The sequence below is a fragment of the Melospiza georgiana genome, chromosome 3 (genome assembly GCF_028018845.1).
Source record: "Melospiza georgiana isolate bMelGeo1 chromosome 3, bMelGeo1.pri, whole genome shotgun sequence".
NCBI classification, from domain to species: Eukaryota; Metazoa; Chordata; class Aves; order Passeriformes; family Passerellidae; genus Melospiza; species Melospiza georgiana.
The window spans coordinates 10,736,082-10,749,428 of record NC_080432.1 but is presented as its reverse complement, the minus strand read 5'-3'; the positions used below and the strand labels follow the sequence as shown (position 1 = coordinate 10,749,428).

At 41.0% G+C, this 13,347-nt stretch overlaps 1 protein-coding gene across 3 annotated transcripts in view; it reads left to right on the top strand.

Moving 5' to 3' along the window:
- Positions 1 to 13,347, top strand: part of KLHL32 (kelch like family member 32) — a 121,112-nt gene that overhangs the window by 100,416 nt on the left and 7,349 nt on the right. For all 3 annotated transcript variants that reach the window (XM_058020477.1, XM_058020479.1, XM_058020478.1), the window contains exons 7-8: positions 2,574 to 3,300; positions 12,774 to 12,832. In XM_058020477.1, the coding sequence (XP_057876460.1) occupies positions 2,574 to 3,300; positions 12,774 to 12,832 (786 nt within the window). The remainder of the gene's footprint in view (positions 1 to 2,573; positions 3,301 to 12,773; positions 12,833 to 13,347) is intronic.

Below are 13,347 nucleotides of genomic sequence, written 5' to 3'. Positions count from 1 at the left end.
AGCAGAGAAAATGTATTGTAACAGAGATGTCCATGCCTTCTGTGCAGATGATCACACATTCCATATCCAGAAATGAATGCAGGTACCATTTCTTGCAAGTTATGTATGTGGTGTTAGTTAGGATGTGATGTTGCTTGTGTGTTTATACAGTATTTATGGGGGGACCAAAGGCAGGACAATAAAACAAAAGCAGATGGATGAAGTCCTAAGATATTAATAAGGCATTAATATTAAACTTCCTCTAAAAGACTTGTGGTTACCAAGTCCTGGTTTGCATTAGTGCCTGTCTTTTACAGAGTCTGTAATGTCTGTCATTGCAGCCCAAGTGGTACCTCTGTGATACCATTTTGGGTGTGAGCAAAGTCATGAACTTACAGTTCCAAAAGTGTGTTGGATGCAAGGGCTGACAGAGAAGAGCTCAGTTTTTTTTGTAATTTCTTCTGTCTTAATATAGTATCCCAGATATAATTTAGTTGATGTGTCCTGAAGATAGCCTGAATTTCTCCTCAATTTCAAGTGACTGAGAGATGAGAGCTAAGTGCCATCATTCACATGGTTAAAGACATGGTATAGGAAGTTGCCTGATACAACTCAGTAGGAGACTCCTGACACATGGGTTTGGTGGATTTAGAACACCTGACTGTGAAGCTCAATGATTTCAAGTCCAAAACCATTTTCAAATACATTTAATGATTGTCTTTTTTACTAGCAAATCAAAATACATATAGCTAATGCATGTATTTGAAACTCAATGCAACATTTAACTGACTGAACTGCTGGTGCATTTTTGATGCCCTTCATTGATTCTTTGTTTCACAGGGGTTCACAGTGCGGAACTCTCTGACAGAATAAAGAAACAGTAAAAAATTTAATGCATCATATATGAAAGCCATGAATAAGAGCAGCCTTTATTTTCAGCTTTTTTATGTGACATTCCCAACAACAGTACAGGGCCATAAGATTTAGCTGAAAATTTTTTTATCACTCAGCTTGTTAGAAACGCCCACTCCATGAGTTCTGTTAAAGTGTCAAGTAGAGTTGGTCCTTATCTAGAACTAGTCAATGTCTTTGAAATAACTTGTATGAAAGAATAATAAGGAGTTTGTTTCCAGAAAGTCAGAAGGTGAAATGGTTTTCTAGCACTTTTGAAAATGCAGTTTGGATTGAGAATGATCTTGACTGGAAGAGTGACCCAAAGTAATAGTAGAGAGTTGGGTAATGGCAGAGAAAGCATGAATTCTGTGGAAGTTCTACAGAAAAAAAATTCCTAAACAAACCAACCAACCACAAAAAAAAAAAGTACTCCATAATAAGCTTAAATATGGATCATCAACATCACAGTGCACTTACAGTCTTATGTGGTGCTGTACAAGCAAGAATTGCATAGATTGTTACATTCAAAGAGATTCTGCCAACCCATTCATTACTACTACAGCCTTAAGAGGAAGTTTATGTCCAGTTTTCAACAGCAAACATTAAAGATTTCATTAACAGAGAACTATGAGCCAAGCAGCAGAGATTTAGAAAATATGACCTAAGATGCATTGAAATACTTTCTTCATTCACTGAAAAGGAAATATTAACACCAATATTAAAATGCATCTGAGGTGGAGAAGAAAAAAAAGGTAACAAAATACTTTTCATCCTGTATGTATGAATAATTTTGAAGGGTTGCTCTGGAATATAAACCCAAAGGTGGAAAGTGGAGTGATGAGTTTAATGGTTTAAAGCTTCTGCATATGTAGAGGAAAATCTGTCTGGAAGAATATCAGAGTATGGGAATTGTTTTCCTGAGGAAGTTTTGGTATCTTCCGTACTGGACGTTTTCAAAAATAACTTACACAGCAATTCCTGAAATGGTTTAGGCCATTCCTAGCCTCTTTTAAGGACGAGTTGGATTCAATAAGCTTTATGTGGTTTGAATGCTATGCTTCATTTTGAATGTTGATACTAACTGCAATTGCTGAATTGTTGCTTTCTGCCTCCCCCAAACTAGCAGGGCCTCTTCTGTGCTTCTCTCTTCTCTGACTTATTTTTTTGTCCCCTTACACCTTTTTCCACTTTATAAATAAAATAAATGAAGAAGAAAAAATTATATTGAAGGATTCAGTATGTAATGTGTTACATTTCTTCAAAATTGTGTCATAAATAGGATGAAATAGGAAGGGCAGAAAAGGCTTTTCTTTGTAGTCTCTGACATTAGTCTTCTTTCTAGTGTCCAGTGATCCCATAGCCCCTGTGTTAATATTATTTTTCCAGCAGCTTGACTCAGGGATAGTATGGTCTCCAGCAGCACTAACAGATTGCACAGTGAGAGTATTGCATAGCAGCTGATAATGCTGTGGAAATTGTTTAGGGGAGCTGGTGCAGTACAATGCTTTTGTATATAAACTATCTTTTTATGTGGACTAACAGGCTTTCACAGCTGCTTTTTAGATGCATAGATACCGCGACTGAGGCAAGTATATATATCTGCTCTTGGAATGCAAGCAAATTTCAAAAGATCACATTCTGACAGAATTGTGTGCAAATAACGTGTGTCTTTTTTTCCCCTTCCTTCCCCCCACTTTCAGCTGGCTGTGAGGTGGCTGGAGCACAACTGCCGCTACCAGTATCTGGATGAGCTTCTCCAGTACGTCCGCTTTGGCCTTATGGATGTGGATACACTGCACACTGTAGCTCTCACCCATCCTCTCGTGCAAGCCAGTGAAACTGCGACCGCGCTCATTAACGAGGCCCTGGCGTACCACCAGAGCGTCTACGCGCAGCCCGTTTGGCAGACTGCAAGGACAAAGCCCCGCTTCCAGTCAGACACTCTTTATATCATTGGCGGGAAAAAACGGGAAGTCTGCAAAGTGAAGGAATTGCGATACTTCAACCCAGTGGACCAGGAGAACGTTCACATTGCGGGCATCGCCAACTGGAGTGAGCTGGCGCCCATGCCTGTGGGGAGGAGCCACCACTGCGTGGCTGTCATGGGAGACTTCCTTTTTGTGGCTGGCGGAGAGGTGGAGCACTCCACGGGGCGCACGTGTGCCGTGAGGACTGTCTGTCGCTACGACCCCCGCACCAACTCCTGGGCGGAGATAGCTCCCATGAAGAACTGCCGGGAGCACTTTGTGCTGGGAGCCGTGGACGAGTACCTCTATGCCGTAGGGGGCAGGAACGAACTGCGCCAAGTGCTGCCCACGGTCGAGCGCTACTGCCCCAAGAAGAACAAGTGGACCTTTGTACAGTCCTTTGATCGGTCGCTCTCGTGCCACGCAGGATATGTGGTGGATGGTCTTCTTTGGATATCAGGTAGAAAACGTTTCACACAGTTTGAGGTACTAACAAGACACCAAAATACTGTCTTGAATTAAAGTAATAAATCTTTGGTTTATATGTCATGATAACTTTTCTCTGCGGGGAGGACAAAGAACTGAAGCCTCATTGGAAGTATAGGAGCGTAATGTATCTTATACATTACACTCGGTATTCCAGAGCTGCTGATATCATGTGTGCTATCTCCAGTTGCCATTCATAAATCACAGTGGACTGGAATGATAATGCACTTTTGGACAAATTTCCCATGATAAATTCTGTGTGCTTCGTAAAAACAAGCTAAAAAGGACATTGTTTCGGTAATATGATCTGGTACTTTTGACAGTCACAGGACCCGAGGGAATGGCCTGAAGTTGTGTCAGGGGAGGTTTAGGTTGGATATCAGGAAAAGATTCTTCACCCAAGCTGATTGGGCACTGGGACAGGCTCCCCAGGGAGGTGATCATAACATCACCTTGACAAAGTTCGGGCAGTGTTTGGATAATGCTTTCAGGCATATGGTGTGATTCCTCACCCTGTGAAGGGCCTGGAGTTGGACTTTGATGATCCTTGTGGGTCCCTTCCAACCCAGAATATTCTATAATTCACTTATTCCTGATGATGAAATGGAAAATTAAGTGCTTGTTAGCTTGTGTTATTCCAGGGCTTGAAGACAAATGTATGATTTGGTCCCACTTGCTCTTCAGAATATTGAAACATGCTGAGATGACTGATTTTAGAAATCATCCGTGGCCCTGTCCATAGCAAGTGCACAAAGCTGTCTGGATGTAATCATGGCTTTACAGCACAGATAGATGAATGTATAGACCCTATAATCCTAAAAGAACGTGTCATTTACAACTGAGTCTTTAGTTGTTATGTTTCATTGTTGGGGGTGGGAGGATTCAGTTGCCTCAGTCCTTGTAGCAGGTATTAGTTATTTTGGAATATGGCTGATGCTGTCTACAGAAGATTTGACAGAAAAATATTCCCCCTTTACTAAGAAGTGTGCCACGGAAGATTATACAGTTATAATATTTATTAAGGAAGCTAATGAGTAAATGGGGCCAGCCCTTGAGGTAAATGTTCAGTGATTGGCATCTTCACCGTAGATACCCTCTGGGGATTTTAATATGGTCTGGAATGCCTGTGGTGAAAGGATGGAATGTGGATGGAAGATTAAGTTAGCTTCTTAGGCCTGCGCTGTGCTTCTCAAAGTGTGTCATTTAGGCTAGTGGATTCACCTTTCTGTCCCTGTGGATTAAGTGCCTCATGGGAAAGGGTTCCCAAGCATTGGCAGGGGAATTAGCAGGTATCTCTTTTAATACATAAAGTCATGAATGATGAATTTGGAATTAAAAGCAGGACAGGACACAGCAAACCACCAAGATCCTTGGCAGGTACTTTGGGTAATTTTCTTTAGTGACCATCATTTAGGGAGTCTTGTAGAATTTGTGCTGTGTGAATCCTGAGGTGAGACCCAGGCAGAGTACAGGAACAGGATTTCTGTGTTGGGCTACCAGCTGGGTGTGTTCAGACCATTATTGTGTTTATTCACTGCTTTTCCTATTCCGTTATCAGAGAGGGACGTGTGTCTGTAGTGGGCACTTCAAATGCATGGATGTTACTACTGGTGTGTCTTAATTGCTGGTTTATTTTCCTGTTTTGTGGTTTACATTTGTCAGTATTTATGAAGAACAGGACCTTTTAAAAAATGTTGTTACTCATTCTCACATGAAATCATTGAATGTGCACTAGAAATCCATCAGTGTGGTCTTTCCTCCACTAAATGAAAAAAGTAATATTTTTTGTCTTAATCACATGAAAATAAAACCCAACTAAACAACAAAACAAAACAATCAAAATTCAAGAAAGTATTTGATAGCAGTTTTTAAGTCAGACAAGGGGATGGTTGAAGATTAAATTTAATCTTTCCAGATTTGCTAGGAAAGGGGAAATTATCCTGAGGATTAATTCATGTGCTTAGTTATGTAGGTGAAATGCATGCATGCCTGTGTGTTTTAAATTCCACTTTTGTTTAGAAAATGATGCAGTATGATAACTGTGTTCAGGGATATGCCTCTAATTGAGCTGTAGAATCAGTGGAAGAGGTAAGTGGAAGCCTCCTGGATGAATTCTTTAAAACTGGGCAAAACAACAAAATACATTTTATCAGTATGGTTCCATTTATATTTGAAAATGCTAGCAACAGTGGAATAGGGTAGACACAGCTTTTCATTTTGATAGGTTCTGAGAAAATGCTTAGAAGCTTTTGAGTTGCTCAATTATGACAGGTTATTTATGAAGTATGAGAGTACACTTACTGTGCTACACTTCAGTAGATATTGATCTGAATTTTGTCCTCTCACACTGAAACCTGTTTGTGTATTGAATAGAGTTACTTTAAAAAGAAAAGTGGATGGAGATGTAATAACTATAGGTAGCTTTCTAGTATTAATTAATTGCTTAGGATCAGAATGTAGCTTGTGGTACATATACATTCAGGGGCAAGGGAATAGAACAGAGAGATATTTTATTATATCATAGTCACTGCTGGAACATCCACTGTTCATCTTTGAGTATAAGATGTTAGCATAAAAGTAATTAGTAATGCAGGAGGGAACGTAATTTTGAAGTATGTGGCCTAAAATTAAGTAATTAAAAAATTAGTCTGAGTTAGAAATGTTTCTGAGCTGTATCCCTGCTGCTTCTTCTGGGAAATACAGGTCATCAGCAACGAGCTCTCAGAGACACTCTGCTGCTACCAGCTGGCAAGGGAACCATGGAAATGTGCCCAGTGAGGGAATAAATTAAATAGTGATACTAAAAGTTTCTGGCCCTTCTATTTGTGGAAAGCATCATCAAAGCTTGATCTGCACACTGACCATTTACTTGCTCAGTGCCACTGCTACAGCCCTGTGCCCTCTTAAAGGCTTTCCTGATCAAAAGCTAACTAGGCTTAAGGGATTCCTATTATTATTGGGATTCATTTTCAGCTTTGCTTTCATGCTCCTTTGGGACAAATATGGCAAGGATTCAAAACTAATAGATACTAAGATCATGGCAAAGGCAGCAGGAAAGGAAAATTGACAAAGCAAGCCACTGTTTAGGAGCTTACACACTGGCAGTAGTGGGTGGGTTGCTCATGTTCAGGTGACAGAGGGACTCCTAAGCTGCCACCAGCCCTTTAGGGTTTTTAGCTTCACAGAAGCAGATTAAAAGAGGGAGCCTTTTGCACACTGGAACTAGTCAGTCCCTCTGCTCAGCACATGTGGGTTCAGCCCTTCAGTTTTTCAAGCTCCATATTTTCATATTCATGTCATTATTTATTGTTTTTCCCCCACAATTCTAATTTCTTATTTAAAGAAAAAGAAAACATGAGAAGTTATTAAAACATTATGTGCTGGTTTTGACTGGGATAGAGTTAATGTTCCTTATAGCAGCTAGTCTGGGCAGTGTTTTGGATTTGTGCTGGAAACAGTCCTGGTAACACAGGAATGTTTTTGTTATTGCTGAGCAGTGCTTCTACAGAGTGAAGGTGTTTTTTACTTGTCACCCCACCCCACCAGTGAAGAGACTGGGGATGGGCAAGGGTTTGAGAGGGGACCCAGCCAGGACAGCTGACCCCTGCTGACTGAAGGGATATTCCAGATCATGTGCTGTCATGCTCAGCATATAAAGCTGGGGGAAGAAGGAAGAAATGGGGAGTGTTCATAGTGCTGATGTTTGACTTCCCAGGTCACCATTATGCTTGATGGATCCCAGCTCTCCTGGAGATGGCTGAACACCTCTCTGCTTGTAGGAAACAATGAATTAATTCCATGTTTTGCTTTGCTTATGTGTGTGGCTTTTGCTTTACCTCTTAAACTCTATTCCAACCCACAAATTTTCTCAGTTTTACTTTTCCAATTGTCTCCCCACCCCATTCTGGGGGAGCAAATGACTGGCTGTGTGAGGCTGAGTTTCTGACTGGGGTTAAACCACAACAAATAAGTTCTCTGTACTGACATTGCATTGGACAGATGGTTTGGAAATTTTATAGAAAGGTAATTCTTCCAGGCCCCAGTTAACATCTGGTGCCATGACCAATTTCACAAACGAATTGCATGCCACAATGCTTGTAAAGTGAAGTATTTCAGTGAAAGAAAAACTAAGTACACTAAACACTTTGGAGTTCAACATGACTAACAATGACTATCTATAAAAGCGAGGAGATATTTTCCATAAGAGCCAGGACTTGAACTCTGCCCATTTCCCAGCATCCTCTGTGGAGCGCACATGCAAATCTGGAGACATCCTTTTCTATCCACGTTAACCTTCCTCCACCTGTATAGGTCTAGTGCCCCTGGGGACATTGAGGACAGGGAACCTCTGCCAGGCATTCCAGCTCTGGGTCATTCCTGCGCCTGCATCTTGGGATAATGACACTTCCCCTTGCCTTAGGTGCTCCAGAGATTAGCACATGAAAAGTCTTGTTTAAAACTGAGTGTTACACTGATGTTTTGCAGAGGCCCAAGTTGTCTGACCTTAAGTGTGTCAGCTAAAATGACATCTTGACACACACATAGAAATTCAGCTTAGGGGAAGGGGGTAAACAAGCCATCCCTCTACAGTTGCTTTGTACTTAATATAGAAGATAAAATTTTTTTTCAAAATTCAAGATTCATTCTTTTGGTTTTTAAACTGTTGGTTTTTTCTGTAATGGTGAAGATTTTCACCAAGGAAATGGTGGTGATAACATATCTTGAAGAATTATTCTGAGTTTGCAAGTGATTTGGGATGAAAAGTATGACCTTACTATCAATATGCTGTCATGAAGTAAAGAATTTTTTCTCAGGAAAAGTCTATAAAATTATTTTATGAAAAATATATCTGGAAAAATGGGAGTTTACAGAATCTATCCAAATCAAGTTTTATAGTGTGGCTGGCACAGGATTTACTGGAAATGGGAGGTTAACAAGTGCATAAAAGTTGGCTTAGTGGCCCAGTCATAGTCTCTATATGTTCCATATATATACAGACTTCATTTTTACTGTGTTTGAATTTTTTTTACTGTGTTTTACTGTGTTTAAATTCATGATCTCACAGCTTTCAGTGATAGGACATTGATGCCATTGATTCTCCTTAGACTGAATATAAACATCCAGCTTTAATGATTTAAACAAACTTAGGGCTTATGCCCCTCTGGTCTGTGGCTCGATTGCATCTGGAGTCAAGGAGCACTAAGCAGAGCTGCTGCTGGCCTCTTCCAAGGGACTCCTTACCTCGGGGGAATGTGCTCCAGCTCAGCTGTCCTCACTGCACCGGGGCTGGCTCCTGCAAGAGGCAGCAGGTTTGCTTTGCATGTTGAGGAAGGATCATCTTGTGTTTACCACAGAGACACCTGAGAGAGGAGAGATTTCTGGTTTAAATAGCAGAGCACCTTGGGGTGCATGTTGTGGATTTCTGTATATTCCCTGGATTTGCTGGAAGGAGCACACGTGGGAGCTCTTTGCCAGTGTGTAGTTTGACACATCTCCCAGTGAACTTGGATTCGCGCACACAGCCTCGCGCTTGGGGACTGTGCTTGGGGAGAGCTGTGATATTTCCTGGGGATTTGGGTTGGATCAGGTTTCTCAAGTCATATGGAGGCCTTGCTAGGCCACGTTATAAATATGGCTTATAAATTGTCATTGAGGAAAATGTGGAATCTACTGCCTCCTACCCTTCTCTTTTTAGAAGTGTGTCTTGAAGGTGTTTCTCAATGTGGTTTGTGGAGTGTTTGGGAGGACTGCAATAGTTCAAACTGTTTATCAAGCGTGGGAAAGGGATGGACGAGGTGTGTTTCGGAATCCTTGAGCAATTTCCTCATGTAGAGGGTCACTGTTGCATGACTTGGGAATTGAAAGGCTTAAAAAGCAACTCTTACAGCCTACGAGGGTAAGAGTTATTGTGGCAGTGTAAAAACATTGTGGGCCCGTGGGCTGGGTGATGGCCTTTCTGTGATGGTGTGCCTCTGTCTGTAAGAGCAAGAAAGTCTTGTCCTGAGGGTGCTCCTTGCCTCCCAGGAAATGGAATCCTCAAAGCAAGCTGCTGATGTAAAGTGGTGTAATCATCACTCTGTTTACAAAAACAGCAAATGCTGACCAAACTGTAAATTTTCTGTCATTTAACCAGACAGAATTTTTTTTTTCTCTTTCTCTAACTGTTGGGTTACTACCACATTAGCTGTTATTGCTTGGCATCAAATTTAATAGCATAGTTTCTATTTTTAATTACTTTCTCTCATCATGATGGCTCTGTATCCTATCCTTTCGTCATAGATAACACAACAGAGAAGTGTAAGAAATTCTCTCAGAACTGTCCCATTTCTTTTCTGAGAAAGTATGTATTATTTTTAGTACCATTTAAACTCTTTTTCCCCTTCTTTTCTTATTTTTAAGAGACATATTGCTGCTCTTTCGCCCTTTCCCAGCTGTCTGTAGTATTTAAAAAAAAGTAGTTCAAGAGGACATTGCAAACTTGTGAAATCTGAATTTTGGCAGAAAATTTTAAACTTTTGCTATAGCACTTCAAAGTTAGAAGGAACTAGAGTTTGAAAATTGATGCAGATATAAGATGGCATATTTAATGACAGATGTATCTATAGAAACCTGTTAAGATGCAGATTATCCCCCTGGGGAGGGGAGATCAAAACTGCCAATCTATAAAATATACTTGTTAGGGGAAGGCATGGAATCTATCTCTGCGAGCACTTTGATTGCAGGGGACAGTGTAGCAGCATGTGGCATCATAACCTAAGAGCAGACAAATCAGCTTGATGACTTTCAAAGCCAAGAATACTGCTGGAGGCAAGGGTACTCCAGTCTAGAAGAAATTAAAACATATAGAGACTGTTATTAATTCCAGATCTATTTTTGTGTAGTCAAATCTGTATGCAAATCCTTAGCATCTCATTTTGGCAGATTAATCTAAAAGTGAAGAGCGGTATGTGAAGGGAATGAAATGATAAAACACCAGAGATGAGCAATATTGCAGGGAAAAATACGTAAGCTGTGTACTTGATGTGAGGGGCCCTTTGTGAAGAGAAGGAAATAATTTGGCTTATTTTATTACTTTATGAGGAAACAATACTCTTCTTTCTCTTCTTCCTTCACATCTTTCCCCCCAAATTAAGGTGTCCTTTCAGAACAGAAACTTATGACCCAAAATTGTGTTTCAAATGTGTCTCCTGTAGTTTAACATTCTGGAGGTAATAAACCAAATAACTATGGTTTTTATTTTTCAAAGTACTAATCTGATGTCTCATTTTAGACATTGTGCTGGGAGTGAAAATAACTATATGTAAAAAAAAAATCAAATTAGAAAACAGATATTAGAAAAGATTGTTTTGTCTGTCTGGTTGATGACCAATAGGAATGTGAAGGCTGCACAACATTGTAGAGACAAATAACAGATTGTGAGATGAGGCACAGGAGCAGTCTTTGCTTTCCAGTGCCTGTTCCTGTGTGTGCATTTCACATGTGCTGTGATGGGCAGGGTGTGGCATAGTGTGATGGAAACAGTTTGGAGAGGTTGCATCTCATCCCAGCTCTCTCAGCCTGTGAGCATCTCTGAGCTGGGAGTTTGGGCTGCCGTCCCTCTGGGAGTGCCCAGCACAGGCTGATGCTTGCAGACATGCACCCAACAACAGCATCATTTCTCCTTGCTGCTGCAGTTGAAGAAAAGACTCTAAAATAGGTGCATCTGTAGTTTCTGCTGTAGATTCTTGGTCCCACTCAAGTGTTTTTGAGTGGTCAGAGGGTACTTCTATGTTAGCAAGTAGCTCAGCCCAGCAGGAGCAGATCAGCAGGTAAAACCTTGGCACCAAGGTCTCTGTGTTCACTCCATATACCCTTCACATTTTTTGCTTTGGGCTAGGCTTGTTCTGGTCCTCTCGCTCAAATGTTCCCAGTGCTCAGATGGTCCAAAGCCAAAAGACCAGTCATTATTTCACACCCTAATGCTGCCATTAGGAACTGGAGCACAGCTGGTGCACATCTGGAGCAGAGCTTCTGGTTTAACTTGAATGCACACCAGTCCCAACCTGCAGCCTAAAATGACATGAGGGAGGTGGCAGAGTTGCTTCAAAATCGCAATATGGCTCTGAACCAAAATTCAATCTGCCCTCAGCCTAGCTGGAGGCTGGCAAAATGAGAATTCCCCAGCACAGAGCTTGGGGATCAAAGGGAAGAAACCAACCCAGCAACCTTAGTGGGGCTGGGCCATAGCTCAGCCAGCCGGAGTGTAAGTCACTGTGCTGCTGTCCTGGCTGAAACAGGTATGCCCTGACAAAAAGGGAAACATCAACAAAATGAAATGTAATAAGATGAAAATCCTTCCTCTCATTGCTGCGGATTTTGTCCACTTTTGGTATGGGCCATTAAAACTGTAATATAAATAGTTTGTCTGTCAGTATGAGTGTCACTGGTGTGTGGCCACTGACATGCCCTAGTTCTGCCCAGACCTCGTGGCAGGAGGAAGGTGAGGCACAGCTTGGAGGTGTTATTTCTGATTCCATCTTCCCATGGGGCCAGCGTGGTGACAGAGGGGGACTGGGGACTGGCAGTGCTGCAGTGGCACCATGTCCCCAGGAGGCTTGAGCACATTCAAAAACGTGTTTGCACAGGTAAGATAACAGGCTGAAGGAGTTGTCCATGTTTACTTAGTGAAATTTGCCATTTTAAACAAAACAAGAAGATGACTGGGCATTAAGTGTCTCTTTACTGTGTTGAGGTAAACAGCTGGTTTGCAGCATCTAGTTGGGTCAGAGTCTATTCTGAGCTTTTCTAGGTGCTCAACACCATGATTTCCTGACCAATACTGAAAAGTAAACAGTAGAGCTGTTTCTGGTCACTGTGGAGGGACCTTCCAACCTAAGTTTACAACTAAATGAGATGTTTTCTATAACACAAGCTAAGTACAGAATTTCTTTCAAGTGTATAGGTAAGCACAGTTGCACAGGTTTGAACTACGCTTTTAACTGGCAGTGATATCCCCTGTCATGTTTTCGATAAGGCAGAGCTTCTCTCTGACCTCTTCCTTCTCATTGATGCAAGCCCACCTCCTCATCTTTCAAACCCTGTCACACACTGGGTGTTCCTTGGAACATGAATAGGTTTTATCTTTGTGTCTTGATGAAGGCTGAATGCACAGTTATGTATAAAGAGATCCATTTTTTACCATTTTTGGCCCATAGAATTAGCTGTACAAAGGAAGTGTATGAGGGCTGTTTATTGATGCTGTTCTGTGTTGCTTTATGTTTGATAAATGGGGCTGCTTTTTCCCTTGTAACCAGATTAAAAAGTGCAGTAGAATATAAGCAGAAGTGGTGGTATGTAATGTAATTATTATCTGCAGATGAACTCTAGAATTGTTTTCTTTGCTGTACCTGATCTTGGTCCTGGCTTTGCCTATATGAAAAAATGTAACCTGTATAAACTCTTTTATAGGAGGAGTAACAAATACTGCACAATATCAAAATAGACTCATGGTCTATGATCCTAAGCAGGTGAGTATCTGTGTTATATGTTTTGTTTTGCTTCAAACAGATCTCTTGGCAAATACAAAGATTTGTGAGGATAAAAATGCTGACCATTTGAATTAGTGGTGTTTTAAATTCCCTTTGTACTGATGCACGAGTTTAACAGAGTGATGGAAACCCTGACAACTTATTACATTGTTTAGGCCTGTAGGAATTAGAAACATCCTAGGTTAAATACAGAAATGTGCTTTAAATCCCCTGTATTTATCAGTATTTATTTTGCTTGTTCTTTTTTATTTTGTAATCCAGCAGCCCTGGGCAATGTATACTCAAAGTCAGTGTTCCAAAACCGCTCCTTGTCATTGGCATTTCCGTTTTGAATTGCATATATGGGCCTTTTTGTTTCCTGACTACTTTGAGAACTGTACTACCTGGCCGTGACTTACTCTGCTGACTGCAAGGGTGCCTATCATTTCATTACCCAAGCACCTAAAATATCTTTTAGGGATTATTTCATACATAATGTATGTGTTTTGATTAGG